At 31.5% G+C, this 17,016-nt stretch overlaps 3 protein-coding genes across 3 annotated transcripts; 2 read left to right on the top strand and 1 right to left on the bottom strand.

The window, feature by feature from the left end:
• Positions 1-493: 493 nt before the first annotated feature.
• LOC114176843 (uncharacterized) lies at positions 494-1,184 on the top strand. The gene has a single exon (XM_028062024.2). It carries the CDS (start codon positions 595-597, stop codon positions 991-993), a length of 399 nt encoding a protein of 132 aa, XP_027917825.2. The 5' UTR covers positions 494-594; the 3' UTR covers positions 994-1,184.
• Positions 1,185-2,603: 1,419 nt separating this feature from the next.
• LOC114177282 (uncharacterized) lies at positions 2,604-4,339 on the bottom strand. Its single transcript, XM_028062560.2, has 5 exons — positions 4,022-4,339; positions 3,862-3,936; positions 3,277-3,359; positions 2,966-3,168; positions 2,604-2,863 (listed from the first exon to the last, which is right to left on the bottom strand). The coding sequence occupies exons 1-5, from the start codon at positions 4,228-4,230 to the stop codon at positions 2,786-2,788; spliced, it is 648 nt and encodes a 215-aa protein (XP_027918361.1). The 5' UTR covers positions 4,231-4,339; the 3' UTR covers positions 2,604-2,785.
• An 8,327-nt stretch (positions 4,340-12,666) lies between these two features.
• Positions 12,667-16,651, top strand: LOC114177749 (transcription factor bHLH143-like). Its single transcript, XM_028063256.2, has 4 exons — positions 12,667-12,866; positions 13,520-14,086; positions 14,300-14,458; positions 14,546-16,651. The coding sequence occupies exon 4, from the start codon at positions 14,563-14,565 to the stop codon at positions 15,601-15,603; it is 1,041 nt and encodes a 346-aa protein (XP_027919057.1). The 5' UTR covers positions 12,667-12,866; positions 13,520-14,086; positions 14,300-14,458; positions 14,546-14,562; the 3' UTR covers positions 15,604-16,651.
• The last annotated feature ends 365 nt before the right edge of the window (positions 16,652-17,016 follow it).

Here is a 17,016-nt window from a genome sequence, read left to right as displayed (position 1 = left end):
ATGAAAATTTTGTGCACTTCATTTACTTCTTTCGACCGTTACCACTTTCCTTAACTAGCTTCCATCCAACGCTCACCGATTCATCTCATCCTTCAAACTTCTCCACCACGAGTACGTTCCTGATTCAAAGACAGCTGTATCTGCAGTTTCGCTGCCCACATTCAATCTCTCGCGTGCCGTGTCGTTTCTGCTTTACCCTTCTACTTAACTCAAACTCCTCCTTTTTTTTTTTCTTTTTTCCAATTTTTAATTCACATATTTCGTAAATCAAATATAGTTTTAATTTTATTCCTTATGTTATTGATTAAAATCAGTGAAAAACTTTTTCTAAAAAAATAAATAAAGGAAACTATTCTTTATTATTATTTATTTGTGCACTGGCAGAAGGAATAAGTGCCGCGTGTTCAACCAGATAATGATTTCAACGCATCAACGGTGAGTAACGACTCACCTCAACGCGATCACGCTTCTATAAATACCCTACAACCCTATGTTTCTCTTCACTACACACACGTTCTCACTCATCAACTTATTCTCTCTGATAGTTCAATTAATACTCCATAATCCTTTTGTGTTTTACTCTCTCTTTCTACAATGGCTAACTCCACCGTTGTGTTCACGTTAGTCGCCGCATTGTTAGTCATCTCCGCGATGGCTCAGTCTCCGGCGTCGTCGCCAGCTCTCTCTCCGAAGAGAACACCCGTGGCCACACCGCGGAGCTCTCCATCACCGGCGATTTCTCCTGCCGCTGAGTCGCCGTCATCGTCTCCCCCTATTCCGGCACTGAACGCTCCGTCTCCTTCGCCGACCGGCATCGACTCTCCGCCGTCGCCTCCCGTTTCTCCGGCTGGTGCTCCTTCCGTCACTCCTTCTGCAATCTCCGCTCCACCGACCGAAGCACCGACTCCTTCGCAAAACGGCGCCGCTTTGAACAGATTCACCCTCGCCGGATCTGCCGCTGCCGTGGTTCTCGCTGCGGCTTTGTTTATGTAGAGATAGTTTAGTGGAGTTTATCTTCTTTTTTCTAATGTCGTTGCGAATTTACTCGGATCGCGAATTCCTCTTGTACTTCATTTTTGTTTTTTATTTTTCTTCTTTGCTGTGTGAGAGTTCATTCTTTGGATTATTTCGTGTATTGTATTTATGACGACGATTACTATTGATACACTTTTATTGCTCTTAAATTTTCTCATTCTTATTCCACTACTATTAATAATTTGTTTGCATCATTGTTTAGTTGGTTCAAGAAAAACCGTGAAGAAAAAAAGAGAAAATTCAATGTGTTTGAACTTGTTTACAACGGTAATGAGATAGTGAGAGTTCTTACATCTGTCGCAAATTAGTAAATACAAATATAAGATTTGGGGTTAAGATTGCAGCATGACTCCAAAACTTAGATTGAGAAAGTGATGGTTGGTAAAGTTGTGTGAGGAATGAATCAAAAGTTGAAATGGGGCCGTTGCGAGGAATCATATGCAATGAACTTCGTGGTTCGTTTTCCTTTACTTTTATTTTTCTCTTTTGAAAAAGTTAAGTTGAGAAATTTGAACGAGAGAAATGATACTTTGGTGTGTTAATTTGGCCTCTCTTTCAGTCTCATTGTACGATGAAATAGTGAATTATTGAAGTTTGGTTGGTTACAGTTGAAAACACAAAGGAAGATAAGGTCACATGCCAAAAGCGAAGTGTACTACTAACAAAAGACATGAGAAAGTGTCTCCATTCATTTTGAATAATGTACATTGCAATATAGCAAGCAGGGTGCCCGTTTATCATTATTGATGGACATAGCTATGAAGTGGTCCAAAATTGAATCTTTAAAACATGGTTTCTTTGTAACATGTTTTACTTCACCATATATTTAGTTTAATTATTTGTACAATAAGTTTGAATCTTACATCTTGTATGAAGGTAAAGTCTGTGAGTATTACTTTGATTACAATGTTGCAAGTATAATTTGAAACATTGATTGCACTGTTGCAAGTATATGTTCTTGCTGGTGGATATAATTTGAAAACTATTTCAGATTATTATTTTTATTCTCATCGTCACAGATTTGGGGTGCTTAATATTTTCTATATGAAGTAATTTATTTTATAATCTATTTTGGACATTCTTTATCCATGGTGGTTCAATATAAATCTCATTTATATATTGAAAGTGGTGGATATCTTTATATTGATATTGTAATCAACATAAATCTTACGTCGATTATGTGTCACTATTTTGTTTTTAATATAATTTGTTTTTATTTTTATTATATATAGATTTTTCAATAATATTGAGTGATATAGGAGAGAAAAATTTTACCACTATTATTGTTAGACTTTAAACATACAACGTTTGCCTATATTTATCCATTGATATATATATAGTGCATTTTACATTTAATGTCAAATCATAAAAAAATAATTTGATATTACATAAATTAATGTTGATAATTAGGAAAGTGGTAAGAATAAATATGAAGATAGGTACTAAAATCAGATGAGAGGAAAAAAAGAAGAAGACAGAAAGTTGGGTGATGAGGGTGGCACTGACATTGTAGCTTTTCCTACGCGGCTGAAACGTGAAAAAAGCACTTATATACACTCTAATGTATGTGTGGTGTCCATCACAATCATTTTCTTACCAACTTCAACCAAACAACATAAAACCAACCCAACCAGCACTCACTTTCCATTAAAATAACACCTTCTCACCAAAGTTATTCAATTCTAAATCTACAATTTCAAACTTCAAAATACACCAATGTACAAAACAATAACTACAAGGAAAGGGTTAATTATATCTTTACAATCTTGTCAATTACTGGTTCAACAAAGGCTTCTATACCATCCAGGTCATTCTTCAGTTCTTCAACCTATATTTCAGTAATAGAAGAAAGTAATAATCAGCAATTATTTGAATAAAATGTACCAAAATTTTTTAAAAAATAAATTTTAATTTTTGAGTAAATTAGTACCTTATGTATGAATTGTTGAGTAAGCTGAGCATCATGTGCTGCTTCTTTTGATGCATGTTCTACCACCAAAGTTACTTTCCTTAGTTTACCATCTTCGGGAAGCATCTCTGATATATCTTCAGATACTTTTTCTGCTACGTTTGCCACTTTTTCTACCACTTTTGCCACCGCTTCAGCCTCTTCAATCACAAACTCTGCCTCTCCTGAATTAATTCACATTTTGTTTCCAAACTATTTTCTTAGTATATTTGGAAATTTTAAGAAATTACATTGTCTGTTCAATATTCCATATGTAAGAGATATTCATCTACCTTCTATTCTCTGCAGTTTCTCCCAGTAAGGTTTCCAGAAGGGTAGTAAGATAGAAAGTGTCGTTCCCAAAACCCATCTTAACCTGCATGTTCATAAGGAAAAATGTACATTAAATATTTATTTCCCTTCATTGAGTTTTTTTTCTTTCAATTTTAAGGTGCAATAAGAGGATTTTTCAGAAGATTAATCATCTTAATACTATTCTTATCTAAACCCGTTTAATTGCATAATTCTGATAGAATTTGGTCCATTAATTAATACTTGCAACTTTATCTTAATTTTAGGTGGATTTTTCAATAAAACATGGATTAATGAGTTGTTTATCTATCTTGTTGATGCAGCTAGTTTAAGATTTGAATATCCATATTTTGGATTTAATTCTGAGTTTAATTGCATTAGTCTTTAAATTGACAAAAGAAAAATCAGACAGTTTAAGTTAACAATTACATCAGTAAAAAATGTTACTAAAGTGATAATATAACTAAGACAACAATAAATAATTAAATTTTTAAAAATTTATTTAGAGACATAAAAATTGTGGAACCTCTAATAAATAGCAGCAGCAAGGGATTTTAGTGTCATACCAATAAGAGAAGGCAAAACTTTTAAAAGAATGTGCAGGTGCAGCAGGTTCAGATTCAACCTTCTCATCTTTTATACTGTAAAAAGTTCATAAACAAATTTAAGAATGTAGTATTCAACAGTGAGATTAGGAATTATGGAGATAAAGGTTTTGGGGTGTACCCTTTTGAATTGGTACTTGTGTTGTTGCTATTGGTGCTGTAGAATTGCATATTAGGATGCATCCAATGAACTGTTTCTGGTTTAGCAGCTGACACAATTGTTCTGTTTCTCTGTAATCCAACATAGCCTGATTGGAACTTGGTGGCTCGAACTACATCAAGAACACCTCTGAATTTCAGAGTTATCCATGATGAGCCTCTAACGGGCATGTTGAAAATATTCTTAATCTCTTGAACGAAGTTGGAATGAGAAAAGATGATGATGGATTCTTGCAAGAGGTTTATAATAAGAAATTCAATTATGGGGATGGCTATGGCTTTAGCATTGGTTTATAGTTATGAGATTGGATAGTCTTGCAGGCTAAAAACACTGGAAATGAGAAGAAACTAATAATTTGAACGTGAATTTGGTTACTTGAAGCAAAGTTGTAGCAAAAGAAAGGGAAACGTACGTAAGTGTTGTTGCATGCGTCATGTGTGTGTTCCTTGGAAGTTAGTTCAACCTTTAGGTTTTGAAGGTAAAGTGTGATAATTTGTTCTCCTTTTTTATCATCTAGACGCGTTTCTTCCAAAACATGCAACAAAAAAACATGAAATAAAAAGGGTTGAATACGTGAAACACAAGAAGAAAAAAATTCTGGGTTGACCTTTGCTACAGATATGCACAAAATGGTTTAGGCATTAGCAACTAGCTAGTTCAAGAAACGAAGCAATGTTTGCAGTATCTTTTTTAGCCATGACATGTTTATAATCACTAATTTTTATTGGAAAGTTAACTCACTCTTTTGTTGGAATCTGCTCTCTTAAAACACACTTATTCACAACGCTTAAACTAAAAATATTGCTAAAAGAATTTAAGCAATTATATCCTATAGTATTCTAAATTTCTAGTAAAGTGTTAATTACAATTACATTATTATTAGAAAAGTATAATCTTTAGCAATATAAAAAAATTTAGTTATAATGTTGGATGAATCTAAATAATAAATAATTATGTTATGGACTGATAACATTTTTCAGTGTTTCACAATAATTTTTATTTATTATATATATATATATATATATATATATATATATATATATATATATATATATATATATATATATAAATAAATGGGGTTCAAATCCTAATTTGTTCCTCTAATTTTTATAAAAAATTCAATTAAATCCTTCGTCTTTATTTGACTTAATTTAGTTATTTGATTTTTTTAAATAATTTAATTAGCTCATTTTCGTTAGATTGATATTAAAATTTCTTTATAATTTATACATCAAATTACTCAAATTACAAAATAAAATTAATTTTAATATTTAGATTTGTTAGATGAAGAGATTTAATGTATATTAATTTTAATGAAAATCTAATATCAATCTAATGAAAATGAACAAATTTAAACATTTTATAAAATTAGAAGACTAAATTGAAAAAGAAAAACTAGGGACCTTATTGATTTTTTTATAAAAATTAGAGGACTAAAAGAGTATTTTAACCCCATATATATATATATATATATATATATATATATATATATATATATATATATAATCTTCTTCTAATGTACATATTGTTGATATGGAATAAACTAAAATGAATTAGTTGTTGGATCTTGTGGGTAATTAATGAATTAGTCATTAAAATCTTATGGAGAGTTAATGTATTAACGGTTGGAAACTTTTGGTAGTTGATGAATTAGTCGTTATAACCATTTTTGTTTGTTTTGAGTACAATAGTTAGAGATATATAGGTCTATAAATTGTGTTGTTGATTGCATGAATGGAACAAAAATAAGAAGTGAATAAGTTTATTCACAAGAGAGATTTGTTGTTTACAAATTTGTTTCAAGAGCCAGTTAGCTTAAATGTTTGAGTGAAAAAAAAAGAGAAGAAAAGACCTAGAGAGAGCTTGATTGTTTGAAAAAGAAAGAGTGAGATGACTACTTTTACAAATAGTGTGTCCCGGCCTAAGTTGACAAAGGTGGTCAACTATGATAATTAGAGTTTCCAAATGAAGGTCGTTCTTAGTTCCCAAGATAATTGGGAGGTGGTGGAAAATGGTCATGAAGAGCCAACAAACTGTTGGACTCTCAAGAATATGGAGGATAAAATGCAAAAAGAATGAATATTATATGGAAGATATAATATTAGCATATTTGTGCATTGAATAACAAAACATGCTAATATTTATAGCCTTACATCATAAAATTGAAAAACTACTTATGCACATATCACACTGCATATCATGCTTTGTTTCCTAATAACAAGGTGGATTTTTATTCAACAAAAACATAATTGCTCCTAAAATATGTAACCACATTACCCACTAACAAATTGTCCCTTAAATTGAATATTATATTAGTTTATATCATATTCTTTAGATACTCCTAGTGACCTGCGAAACTTTAAGAAGGCATCCAACTTAAGCGGTTTGGTCATTATATCAGCCACTTGTTCTTGTGTCCCACAATGTATTATCTTGATAGTTCCAGTCTTTGTGAAATGTCGAAGGAAGTGAAATCGGACATTACTATGTTTATAACGCCTATGCATTATTGTATTTTTTGACAATTTAATAACAAAGCTACTATCACAATGAATTACAATATCAGCCTACCTTTGCATTCCACACAATTGTTCCTGGTGTTAAACTTACAAAGGATAATACTAGTGTTTTATTTCTTCCAATATTTTATTTCTCACAACTAATGTGGGATCTGATTCAAAATGTGAACAGACAAGGTGGCAGCTTCAACGTAAAAATTTTTGGCCACCTTCTTCTCTAAGAACATGCTTTGAACCATGTTAGTAATGGTTTTGTTCTTACGTTCTACAATTCTATTCTATTATGGAGTGTATGCAACTATTAGTTGCTTACGAATACCATTATTAGAGCAAAAATTGGTGAAGGCCTGAGAGGTAAACTCTCCCCGTGATCAGTACGTAAACATTTGATTAATGAGTCAGCTTCTTTTTCAACATGACTTTTAAAACTCTTAAACATAGAAAGAGCTTTTGATTTTCAGTCAAGAAATAAATCCAAGTTTTCGTACTAAAATCATCAATGGAGGTGAACATATACATTTTTTTTACTGTGAGAGGTAGGTGCGATTGGTCCACAAATATCTGCATGAATTAGTTGCAGAACTTGTGTAGCCCTCCAAGTGCTTTTCTTTGGAAACGAATCTTGCAATTGTTTCCCAACCAAACAATCCTTGCATATTTTCATAGGTGCTTTCGTCGTTAGCAAACCATGTACCATATATCTTGTTGATACTATGTGTTTAGAACCTGAAAATCCAAATGTCCATATCTACAATGCTAAAGATGCATTATATCCTTCAAAACTGTGTGGAAACAAGTGGATTTGGTAGGTGGGGGGATTGCATGCAAAAGAAACATGTGATTGGAAGATATTCTGGTTTCCATACTATTACTAAGATGCAACACTTTGCACTTGCCATGTTGAAAAACAATACCAAGACCATTTTCTTGTAATTGCCCAATACTAAGTAAGTTGTTCCTTAAATCTAGCACAAAAAAGATGTCAATAATAGTATAAGTGTTGCCATTATGTGTATTAGAACATTGCCTTTGTCCGCTATAGTCGTATTAGAATTATTGCCCAACTTGACTGAATCTTTGTAATTTTCATCAAGAGTTGAAAAATATTCATTTTTTCCCGCATATGTAATTGTTGCATCCAGAACATAATCAAACTTGGGAGTCACGAACCGTAGGATTTTCTCAACAACTACAACATTACCTTTGTTTTCACCATTGGTTTTCATCTTGTTGGAAATAGTAAGTGTTTGAGCAAAATAATCATTGGCAAATTCTCCTTCCTTCATTTGGAGAATTTCAAATTCTCCGTGGAGAGCTTGTAACTGGGCATGCTTGACCCATGAAGTATCGTGATACTTTGTTTCAAAGAGTCTCATATATCATTTTATGTATCCTTGTTAAGAATTTTCTCCAAGACTAGACAATCTAATGCTTGAAATAGATAGTTATTTTCCTACAAATCCTTTAATTGAAGACCATTAATGTGTTTCCTCTATGCGTTTGAAAGAGGTGTTCCTTCTGTTGATGTAGGAATGCCTTTTTTTACCAGCCCTAATACTCCTTTGAATGCAAAAAATTCTCCATGAGCATCAAACTTTGGTATAGCAGGCTGAACAAACAAACTTTCCAATGCCATGTGTGATGCTTTAGAAGGTTGTGGCTTCTACTTTGGACCATGCCCCGTGATGGAGCTTTGATACAACAATGTTGGATTCTCGAGAATATAGAGGATAAAATGAAAAAAGAACGTGTTTTATTCACTGTGCATTGAATCATATAATTGGCTAATATTTATAGCCTTACATAAGAAAACTGAAAAACTACCTATGCACATATCACACTACATATCATACTCTGTTTCCTAATAATAAGGTGGATTTTTGTTCAACAAAAACATAATTGCTCCTAAAATATGTAACCACATTACTCACTAACACAAACACCACGAATTGCTTGAATGCTTAGTTAAATGCATTGAAAGCAACACGTATGAAGGACAAGAAGCCCTATACATATTGTATCAAACTATTGATAAGTCTGACTTTGAAAAGATTGCAAGTGTCAAATCTTCAAAAGAAATGTGAGATATATTGGAGAAAGCCCATAAGGGGATGACCGAGTGAAATATATGTGGGGAGAGTTAGAGAACATGAGGTTGAAAAAGATAGAAAGAGTTTCCGAGTACATTACTAAGGTAGAAAACATGGTGAACTAGCTCAGTAAATGATGCCCCACTAGCTGAGTTGTGTAGAAGATCTTGAGGTCGATGACAAATGACTTTGAGAATGTGGTGTATAAAATTAACATGAGTCCAAGGACCTGTCAACGCTATTGGTTGAAAAACTCATTGAGTCTCTTGAAGCATATAAGCGGCTAAAGAAGAATAAGTGAGAATCACTTAATCAACTACTTCAAATGAAGGAAAAGACACGAACAACGAAAATTGATTACCTATTATTTTTTACAATTAAATAGTCTCAATGTGAGGTTTTTTCACAAGACTAGTAAACACTAATTTTTCAATCTAACCGGGATGTTTCAAATCTCATTATCAATACAATGGATAAATTTAACGTAAAGGATAGTTTATGCAATTTTTTCATCCATTTTTCTTATTTATGTTTCATTTTTTATTTTTTCTATTATTTTATAGAATAAATATAATTCTTAAGTAGAAGTCTTAGTGGAGTAAAATCGGTTAGAGAGACTAATTGTCCTCCCATGGCCAAATTTTCAACTTAATCATTCATATTTAGTAGATTTGAAATTGTCAAACGGGAAACCTCCAAAATTTATGGTGAAAGAAGGTAATAGACATGTGGCAACGTAATGATGATTAAGGATAACAATCATTAATTTATTAAATGATCACAATTTCTTTTCAATGCCTTCCATAGTTTATCTTAATTATTTTTCTTGATTCAAATCAGGGGGACATTAGGTCTTTTCTTCTCTTTTAAAAAAGAGAGTTGGACAAATTGAAGTGACGTGACCAATTTATCAGATGTTTATGTTTATTTCTTCACTACGGCAATAAAATGCTTAATTTAAAAATTTAGATCAACTTTAAAATATGAATTGGAAAATAAAATTTGAAATGTATTTTGAATAATAGAATAAGAAAAGGGTATATGTAATTTCATTTCATAGAAAACGAATATAATTTAATGTACAGTTATACTTTTGTTAAAATATTTGAGAATCAAAGTAGCTAACGTTTGCATAATATTTTGTATATGAAAAATTATATTTGAGGAAGGCGAAATAAACGAAAAACTAATCATATAACTACAATAATAATTTATAACCATATATATAAAAAGATATTATTTTTGTTATTATACTGGTTTTACTCTTAATTATTATTTTAAAAATTAATTACTTTATAAATAGATTAATTTTAATGGTTATTTTAAACACCTCTTTTATTTTAATGGTTATTTTAAAAATTTATTTTCTAATTTTATTTAACAATTATTTTAAAAATTAATTATATATTTATTATTTATTTTAATTTAAACTTTTATAAAAATTAAAAAATACGAACACATAACACATATATTTTAGCTAATCTATAACAATATACGAGAAAATATTCTTTTTTAATTCACCCGTTATTTTATTTTTATCCTTAATTATTATTTTAAAAATTAATTATTTTATAAATAATTCAACTTTAACCGTTATTTTAAAAATTTCTTTTATTTTAAATAATAATTTTAAAAATATTTTTTATATTCATATTGTATTTTTTAATTTTATATTTTATAATTATTTTAAAAATTAATTATATATCTTGATAATAATAAAAACAATATTCAAAAGAGTCTTGTTTCTCTTTCCGTTACCATTCCCTTCGCGAGCCACTCAATTTTTTTGACAATTTTTATTTCTCATCAGACAAATGATGTTCTAAAAATCATAAACACTTAGATATTTAAACATAAACACTTAACTACATTTTTAAAATGTATAAAATATTTATTTAGCTATATTAATACATAAAGATAATATATAACTGCTTTTTATATTGTTGTGGATGTCGTGAAAAATTGATCTAATCGGCAATCACAATGGGTTAATGGGTTAGAAGTTAGACCATATAAGTCGTTTTGTTCCAGTTTAACTCATTTAAAAAAAAAAAAAAAAAAAAAACTTATTTAACCAAATTTGAAATAACTTAATCCATATAGCACCATTCGTATGTTTAAAAGTTATTTTTTAACTAATTTCAATGATCTTTTCAAAATCTATATATGCTTAACACAATTTAAGATCATGATCTTTTTCTACAAGTAGCAACATTGCGTTTAGATTTTCAAAGTTTAATTTACATGAGATTAATAATCTGAAAAGTATTACAAACACAATTGTGTTGAGGCATGAGATTTGAGAAGAAGAATGATAGTGTAAGAATGTTGGCTCCATTGATGGTTGTGATAAAGCTCACGGCACACCATTTGCAGAGAAAAAGGTTGTTAAATGCTTTTTGTGGGTTTAAAAAGAACAAAAAGTAGAAAGCAATCAATTCCGAGGATGTTCTTTAGTGAAAGGAATCCCTTAATTCTAGCGTCCACTCTCCCAAATCTAACCACACTTTCGGGGTACATGTAACCCAAACACTAGACCTCATTATATGATTTTTCGTATTTCCTCCACCATCTACTTCATTTATACAATTCTACAAAATTCCTATATTTCTTTTAATAATAACTAATATGTGTTCAAAAATTTAAATAATTGGTTTTTTTTTTTTTTTTACTTTGTATGTATTTTGTTTTAACCATATTTATATTTTAATGTGTAATCTTCAATACTCTTTTAATGACATTGTATTATCACAAGTTAAAAGCTTAAAATTTAATTTTACTTTAAACAATGAGGTATTGATGGCCTCTTTAAAATTTGGAGAGTCTCTCTTGCTTTCATCAAACGCACGGGTGTAATATATTAGATTGGATTATTGTTGTTAGTGGGAAAAATTTGGATTGCACTTGATGGTTTTTGCATTTGTGTAATTTTCTTGTCCTACATTAATTAATTAATTAATTAATTAATTAATTAATTATTTATTTATTTATTATTATTTATTTGTTTAGTTATGTATTTATTGTGATGCTCCTGAATGATTCATCCAATATAGTGTGGTGACTTTGGTGGGGGCTAATGGACCCATTAAATTAGGTTGGAATGTGGTAAGCAATGGATTAATAATTTCATTAGTGTTTATGTCTCTTATCAACTCTTCACCAATGCTATTGTCGTCATTGCCATTCTAATCATATCTATTCAACCGTGTTGTAAGCATGCTTATGCTTCTTATTATCACTAATCTTTTCAACCTAACTATTCTTTTCAACTATCATAACTTAATTTGCTTCAACTCACAAGGTCAAGAACCAAATTATTGTCAAATTATCTATAACTATCTAAACAAAAATTATTTCTTATAAATTTAAATTATTGTTATATTGAATTTATTTCTTATAATTTTACTATATATAAAAAGTTATAAGTCATAAGTTATAAACCAATTAAAATAGTTTATAATTTATAAATTAAAAGTTAATAAAACAAACTATTTTGAAATGTTTATCAAAAATTTCATTTTGATTAAATTAAATTATAAATTAGTAAAATACACTGATACATAATTTATTATTCTTACCAAATTTCAGTAAAGTTACTCTGTAGCTACACCAACATATTCTAATATTACCTTTGAGAGATCCAAAGTTCTTCAAAGAAATTCACGAGAGATCCAAAGTTGTTCTCCATTTCAAATCTAAATAGGTACAGACAATATTATATAGGTAATTTGTTGCTAAAAAATAACCTATTTTATGTTTAAAAACTCATTATAAGAATGTCTCCTTTTTTGGTATTGCCCTATAATACATACGTATTTTTAAAGGCTCTTCATGGGTATCCTTTTCAAAAAATAAAAAAAAAAAAGAAGCTTTATTAATCAATGCCTTCATTTTTAAATCAAAATAATATATAAATTATGATAAAAAAATACATTAATAATATTTATTGATAAAAAATTCACTGTTAGTTTAACGACTCTGATGAGCAACTGCCAAGAAATTAAGTCTAAAGCCACGTTTAGATGTCTATATAGCAGTGGCTTCCACATTCAGCAGTATCTCTTTGGACATTTTCTTGTTGTAGTGAATGCTTCCTTCCTTGCTCTTCCCTATTCATTCTCAATCACCCCTTTTTCTCTTCTCTCTTATATCTTTCACTCTGTTCAATTCAAAACACCCTTTCCTTCCAATCCATCTGTAAGTATTTCAAACATTGATTACTTCTTAATTTTTCTTTGTGGGTTTTTTGAATTATTTGCTATGGTTAGTGGGTAAGGGGTGGGGAGTAAAAAGCTGAAGCCTTTGGTTGAATTAGGATCTCCTTGATGAAGTTTGGTTTCGGAGTCAAGTCTTGTAAGAGTATCTGTGTGTCTATTCTTATTGGATCATACTCTGTTTAACTGACAGGCTTCTGCTTTTGAGAAATTTGAGGATTGTAGTATTTATTTTGCTATTTTTTATTCTCCTTTATGTTGAAGAAACCTTTATGGTTGACAGATTTTGCAAATAGGCTAAGTGTATTTCATGTCCTCGTCTGTTACTTGAGAACAAGTCAGCCTGTAGTGAATATGTTCAATTTCTGTTTCTGTTTTCTTATTATGGATGTTTCCATTTGAACAAGAAAATTAACAGAAGGATGAGGTTCATACAGGTTTATTTTGAATGAATGAACGGTTAAGTTAGATTGTATAATGTCTCTGGCCATGGCCATGGTGGTTATTTGTTGATGTTTTCTCTTTTAAGGCTTGACTGTAATATTAGGCTATTTGGTTTATTAAAAAAAAAAAAGTTGTGATGTTTTGGATAAAATGAAATTATGATGTTTATTCTATGATATCATTTTGTTTCAGGGATATTGGTTTCTTTGAGTGCATAATATCAGCCTGAAGGTCTAAGTAATTCTTTATATCTAAAGCCACACAGGAAAAATCAGCATGCGTTGGTTGGGTCTTTCTGTTGATGTGTTCCGCCAAGTTATACAGTTGAACTTATATTGTAAAGTTATTCTGTAGATCATCATTCCCAAAAATCTCTGTGCTTAGCTACTGCCATGGAAGCTAATTGTTTGATCGTTTCTTCTGATAAGTATAGAATAGGCTAAAAGATAGGAAGTGAAGGAACATTCCGTGTTTTGTATTTTCAGTATGTTCTCATCTCTTGTTATTCTAAAGTTTAGCTGATTCTGATTGTGTTTAGATTGGGGTATCTTCATTGTGATATTCTATTAGACTTTTCTTCTTTGTGTACAATAACATTAGATTGATTGAGTATTGTGGTGAGAAACAAAAGAAGTTATGGTGTACCAAGCAGCGAGCCAAACAAGATTCCGAGCATTAAAACATGAGTATGGCATTAATGGTGAAGCAACAATTATTGTTAGAGTGATAGCATGCTTTCAACCTTTGCATTTTTGTCAGGTTAGTACATATTTCTGATTGGCGTTTGCCATTTGCGATATTTTTTAACGATATCCTTGGTTACGAAGCTTGTTGGATGGAAATTTCCTTATGTGTCAGCATAAGAAATGAACATTATGACCATTGAATATTAAAAAGCCTCTCTGATCCGTTTTTAAATTTATGAATATGAGCTCAATGAGTGACATATGCTATCTTCTGATTCTTTTGCAGGCTGAGTACTTCCGTCATTTGCTTAAGCCTGTCACGTAGATTAAGTCATAATTGTTTCTCTTTAAGCTGGAGTTTGTAGTTTCCCTTTTTCCCCTTTTGTTCCTTAGAAAATCAGCAAGTAAGAAAAGATCTCTTACAAGAGCACCATAGCATCTACTGGTACTTTTTTCCAATGTGGTTTTTTCATCTTTTCAACCGAAAGTGTTTCATATTTAACATTGGCTGATATGTTCTATTGTTCTGTAGGTCATTTGTTTTGTTAGATGGTTAAGGCTGACAGCTCCTTGCCTTGCTCACACCATGTGGCTTGGCAATCACCTTCTTTGAATTACTTAAGCATGCTGCCTAAGCCCGGCTCACTCGGTCTCCCAACATATCTGAACTCAAGCACTTCCATCTTACCTCATGGGCTTGCAGCTCCTTCTATTCGAAGTCTCAAGACTGAACTAACAAATGAAATGCAAGGATACCTTAAGTATCATCACAATGCAGACACAAGTCTGAAAGAAATGCATCTTGGAGGAGCTTTACAAAATGCAAATCCTTCTTTGCAGAAGAGGTTACTTATCTTTGACCGCTCTGATAATAAGACAAGGTTGTTTTATGGGCCTGTCCCTCCTCTTGTCCAGAGTCCAACTGTCACTGCTAAGAAATTTGCTCAAAGTTATGATGTAAATGGGGAGGAACAGACTAGAATTATGGGTCAAAAGCATCTTGCCAGTTATGGTATACTGGAAGAGTCTGTTGAGGATAATGCAGTTATTGAAGAAAGTGAAAAGCATGAAGATACGGAAGAAATAAATGCATTGCTTTATTCCGATGATGACAGCAGTGAATATGATGAGGATGATTGTGATGAGGTAACAAGTACAGATCGTTCTCCTTTGGCAACTAGAAGGACTTATACGATACAAGAACAATGTGAAGACTTGAAGGAGGAGGTTGCCAGCTCTTATTGGCCTAAGAAAAGGATGAAGTTAATTGATGGTGGCGACAATAGATCATCCCCACGTGTGGAAAAAACTACTTTGGTACAACCAAATGAAACCTGTGATAATATTAGTGATGCTGAATCAAAGAACTCTAGTGGCTGGACATATTCTGTTGATAAAACTAAAGTAGATGATTCAGGGGTGTGTGATATCAAATTAAAAAAGGATAAGATCCGAGAATCTTTGAGAGTTCTGGAGAATTTAATTCCTGGTGCAAAAGGAAAGGAGCCAATGTTAGTCATTGATGGAACTATTGAGTACTTGAAAGTTTTGATGTCCCAAACTGGTTCTCCTGGGGTAGAACATCACTAAGTAGTACTCACAGTCAATCAGTGAGTCAATCACAGCCACTAAGGTTATAGTATGTTGGTTGAAGGACACATCCATGGTGAAAAGATGTAGTTCTTTGAATTCTTAGCTTTGTTGGTTGATATGTTTATCTTAGAATGTTTGCATTTTGTCTTGTTTAATCCTCTTTCTTGAGGAGGTGCAGATATATGGTTGGGAAATAAAGGTACTGATGTTGAAATAGATAGTATTGCACTTTGGCACTTGGGTTGGAAAAGGATGCAGGATATGGGGTTTCAATTTGTTGACCAACATGATTATCCTGTAGCTTTTTTTGGAGGATTAAAGATCACAGGTTGAAGTGATGGAGATGGTAGTGGGGGGCTTTGCTGTAAATGAGGACACTTTTTTTTTTTCTCTCAAGTGTTGCACTCTCTTGGTGATTGAATGCATGCGCATTAGGCAACTGGGGTCCCACTCTCCACCCTCTCTTTTCATTCTTGGGTTCGTGCTTTTGTCCTCTCTTTCAAGGTTGCACGCATATCATGCTGGCATATACTCTAAAGTAACAAGAAAGTTTCCTGATGTTTGGCAGAGTGAGGGTAGTGTTTCATCATGAGTTGCTGGGGCCCTTTGTTTGGATATATAGCATTTTGTGGTAAAGGTTACTTTGTTTTACATGTTGATGGAGTGCGGAATTATGACAAGCAATTCTAGTTTCTGCTTTGTGATTCATATTGGTGGTCTAGGTCTCCTTTTGAGGATGCTATTATGAAGCTGTCAGGTGTGATTGTATGAATAATTGGAGTGTGAATGGTTATGGAAGTGTTGTATGCATTAGAGTGTATCATGGACATAGTTATCTGATGTTGTTTCATGTTTGTAAATATGATTTTCTGTCAATATGTGCTTCCTCATTTCCTGTCTAAATATGATTGTTTTAAGGAAACAAAGGGTCAAGCAAGGTTAACCAGATTGATCAGGTGATGTTGGCTAGTAGAATAGTTCATAGTTATATGGTAGTATGAATGTATAACCGTTAGCATCATATAAAAAGTTTTCCATTCCTAAATTTGTAGTTTCTTCCACAAAAATTGTTGCTAAGAGTCATCGATGTCTGATGCAGTGTAGTCGTTCCAATTAGCAATTTCATCCCTGTCAACAATATTCAAATCCTTATATCATAATCAACCAAACTTTTTTTTTAAAGTTTGTTGTGAGCGGGGTGGGATTAGCAAAACAAAATATAATTTATTGTTAATATAATGCAAATAAATTTATGCTAAACCAATAATTTATTTAAAAGATTATGGACAAGGTTTACCTTCAAGTATTTTCTCTTACATTATAACTACTTGTCAATGTCTTTTGTAATTGGATCACATCCAAAGCTAGAGTTCTCATGCATAACTGTTGAATTTGTTCTACTGATTTTTG

This window comes from Vigna unguiculata, chromosome 3 (assembly GCF_037176805.1).
Source record: "Vigna unguiculata cultivar grain cowpea cultivar isolate G323 ecotype 2 chromosome 3, ASM3717680v1, whole genome shotgun sequence".
Lineage (NCBI taxonomy): Eukaryota > Viridiplantae > Streptophyta > Magnoliopsida > Fabales > Fabaceae > Vigna > Vigna unguiculata.
The sequence above is the reverse complement of the archived record's forward strand: the minus strand, read 5'-3'. Positions and strand labels throughout refer to the sequence as shown.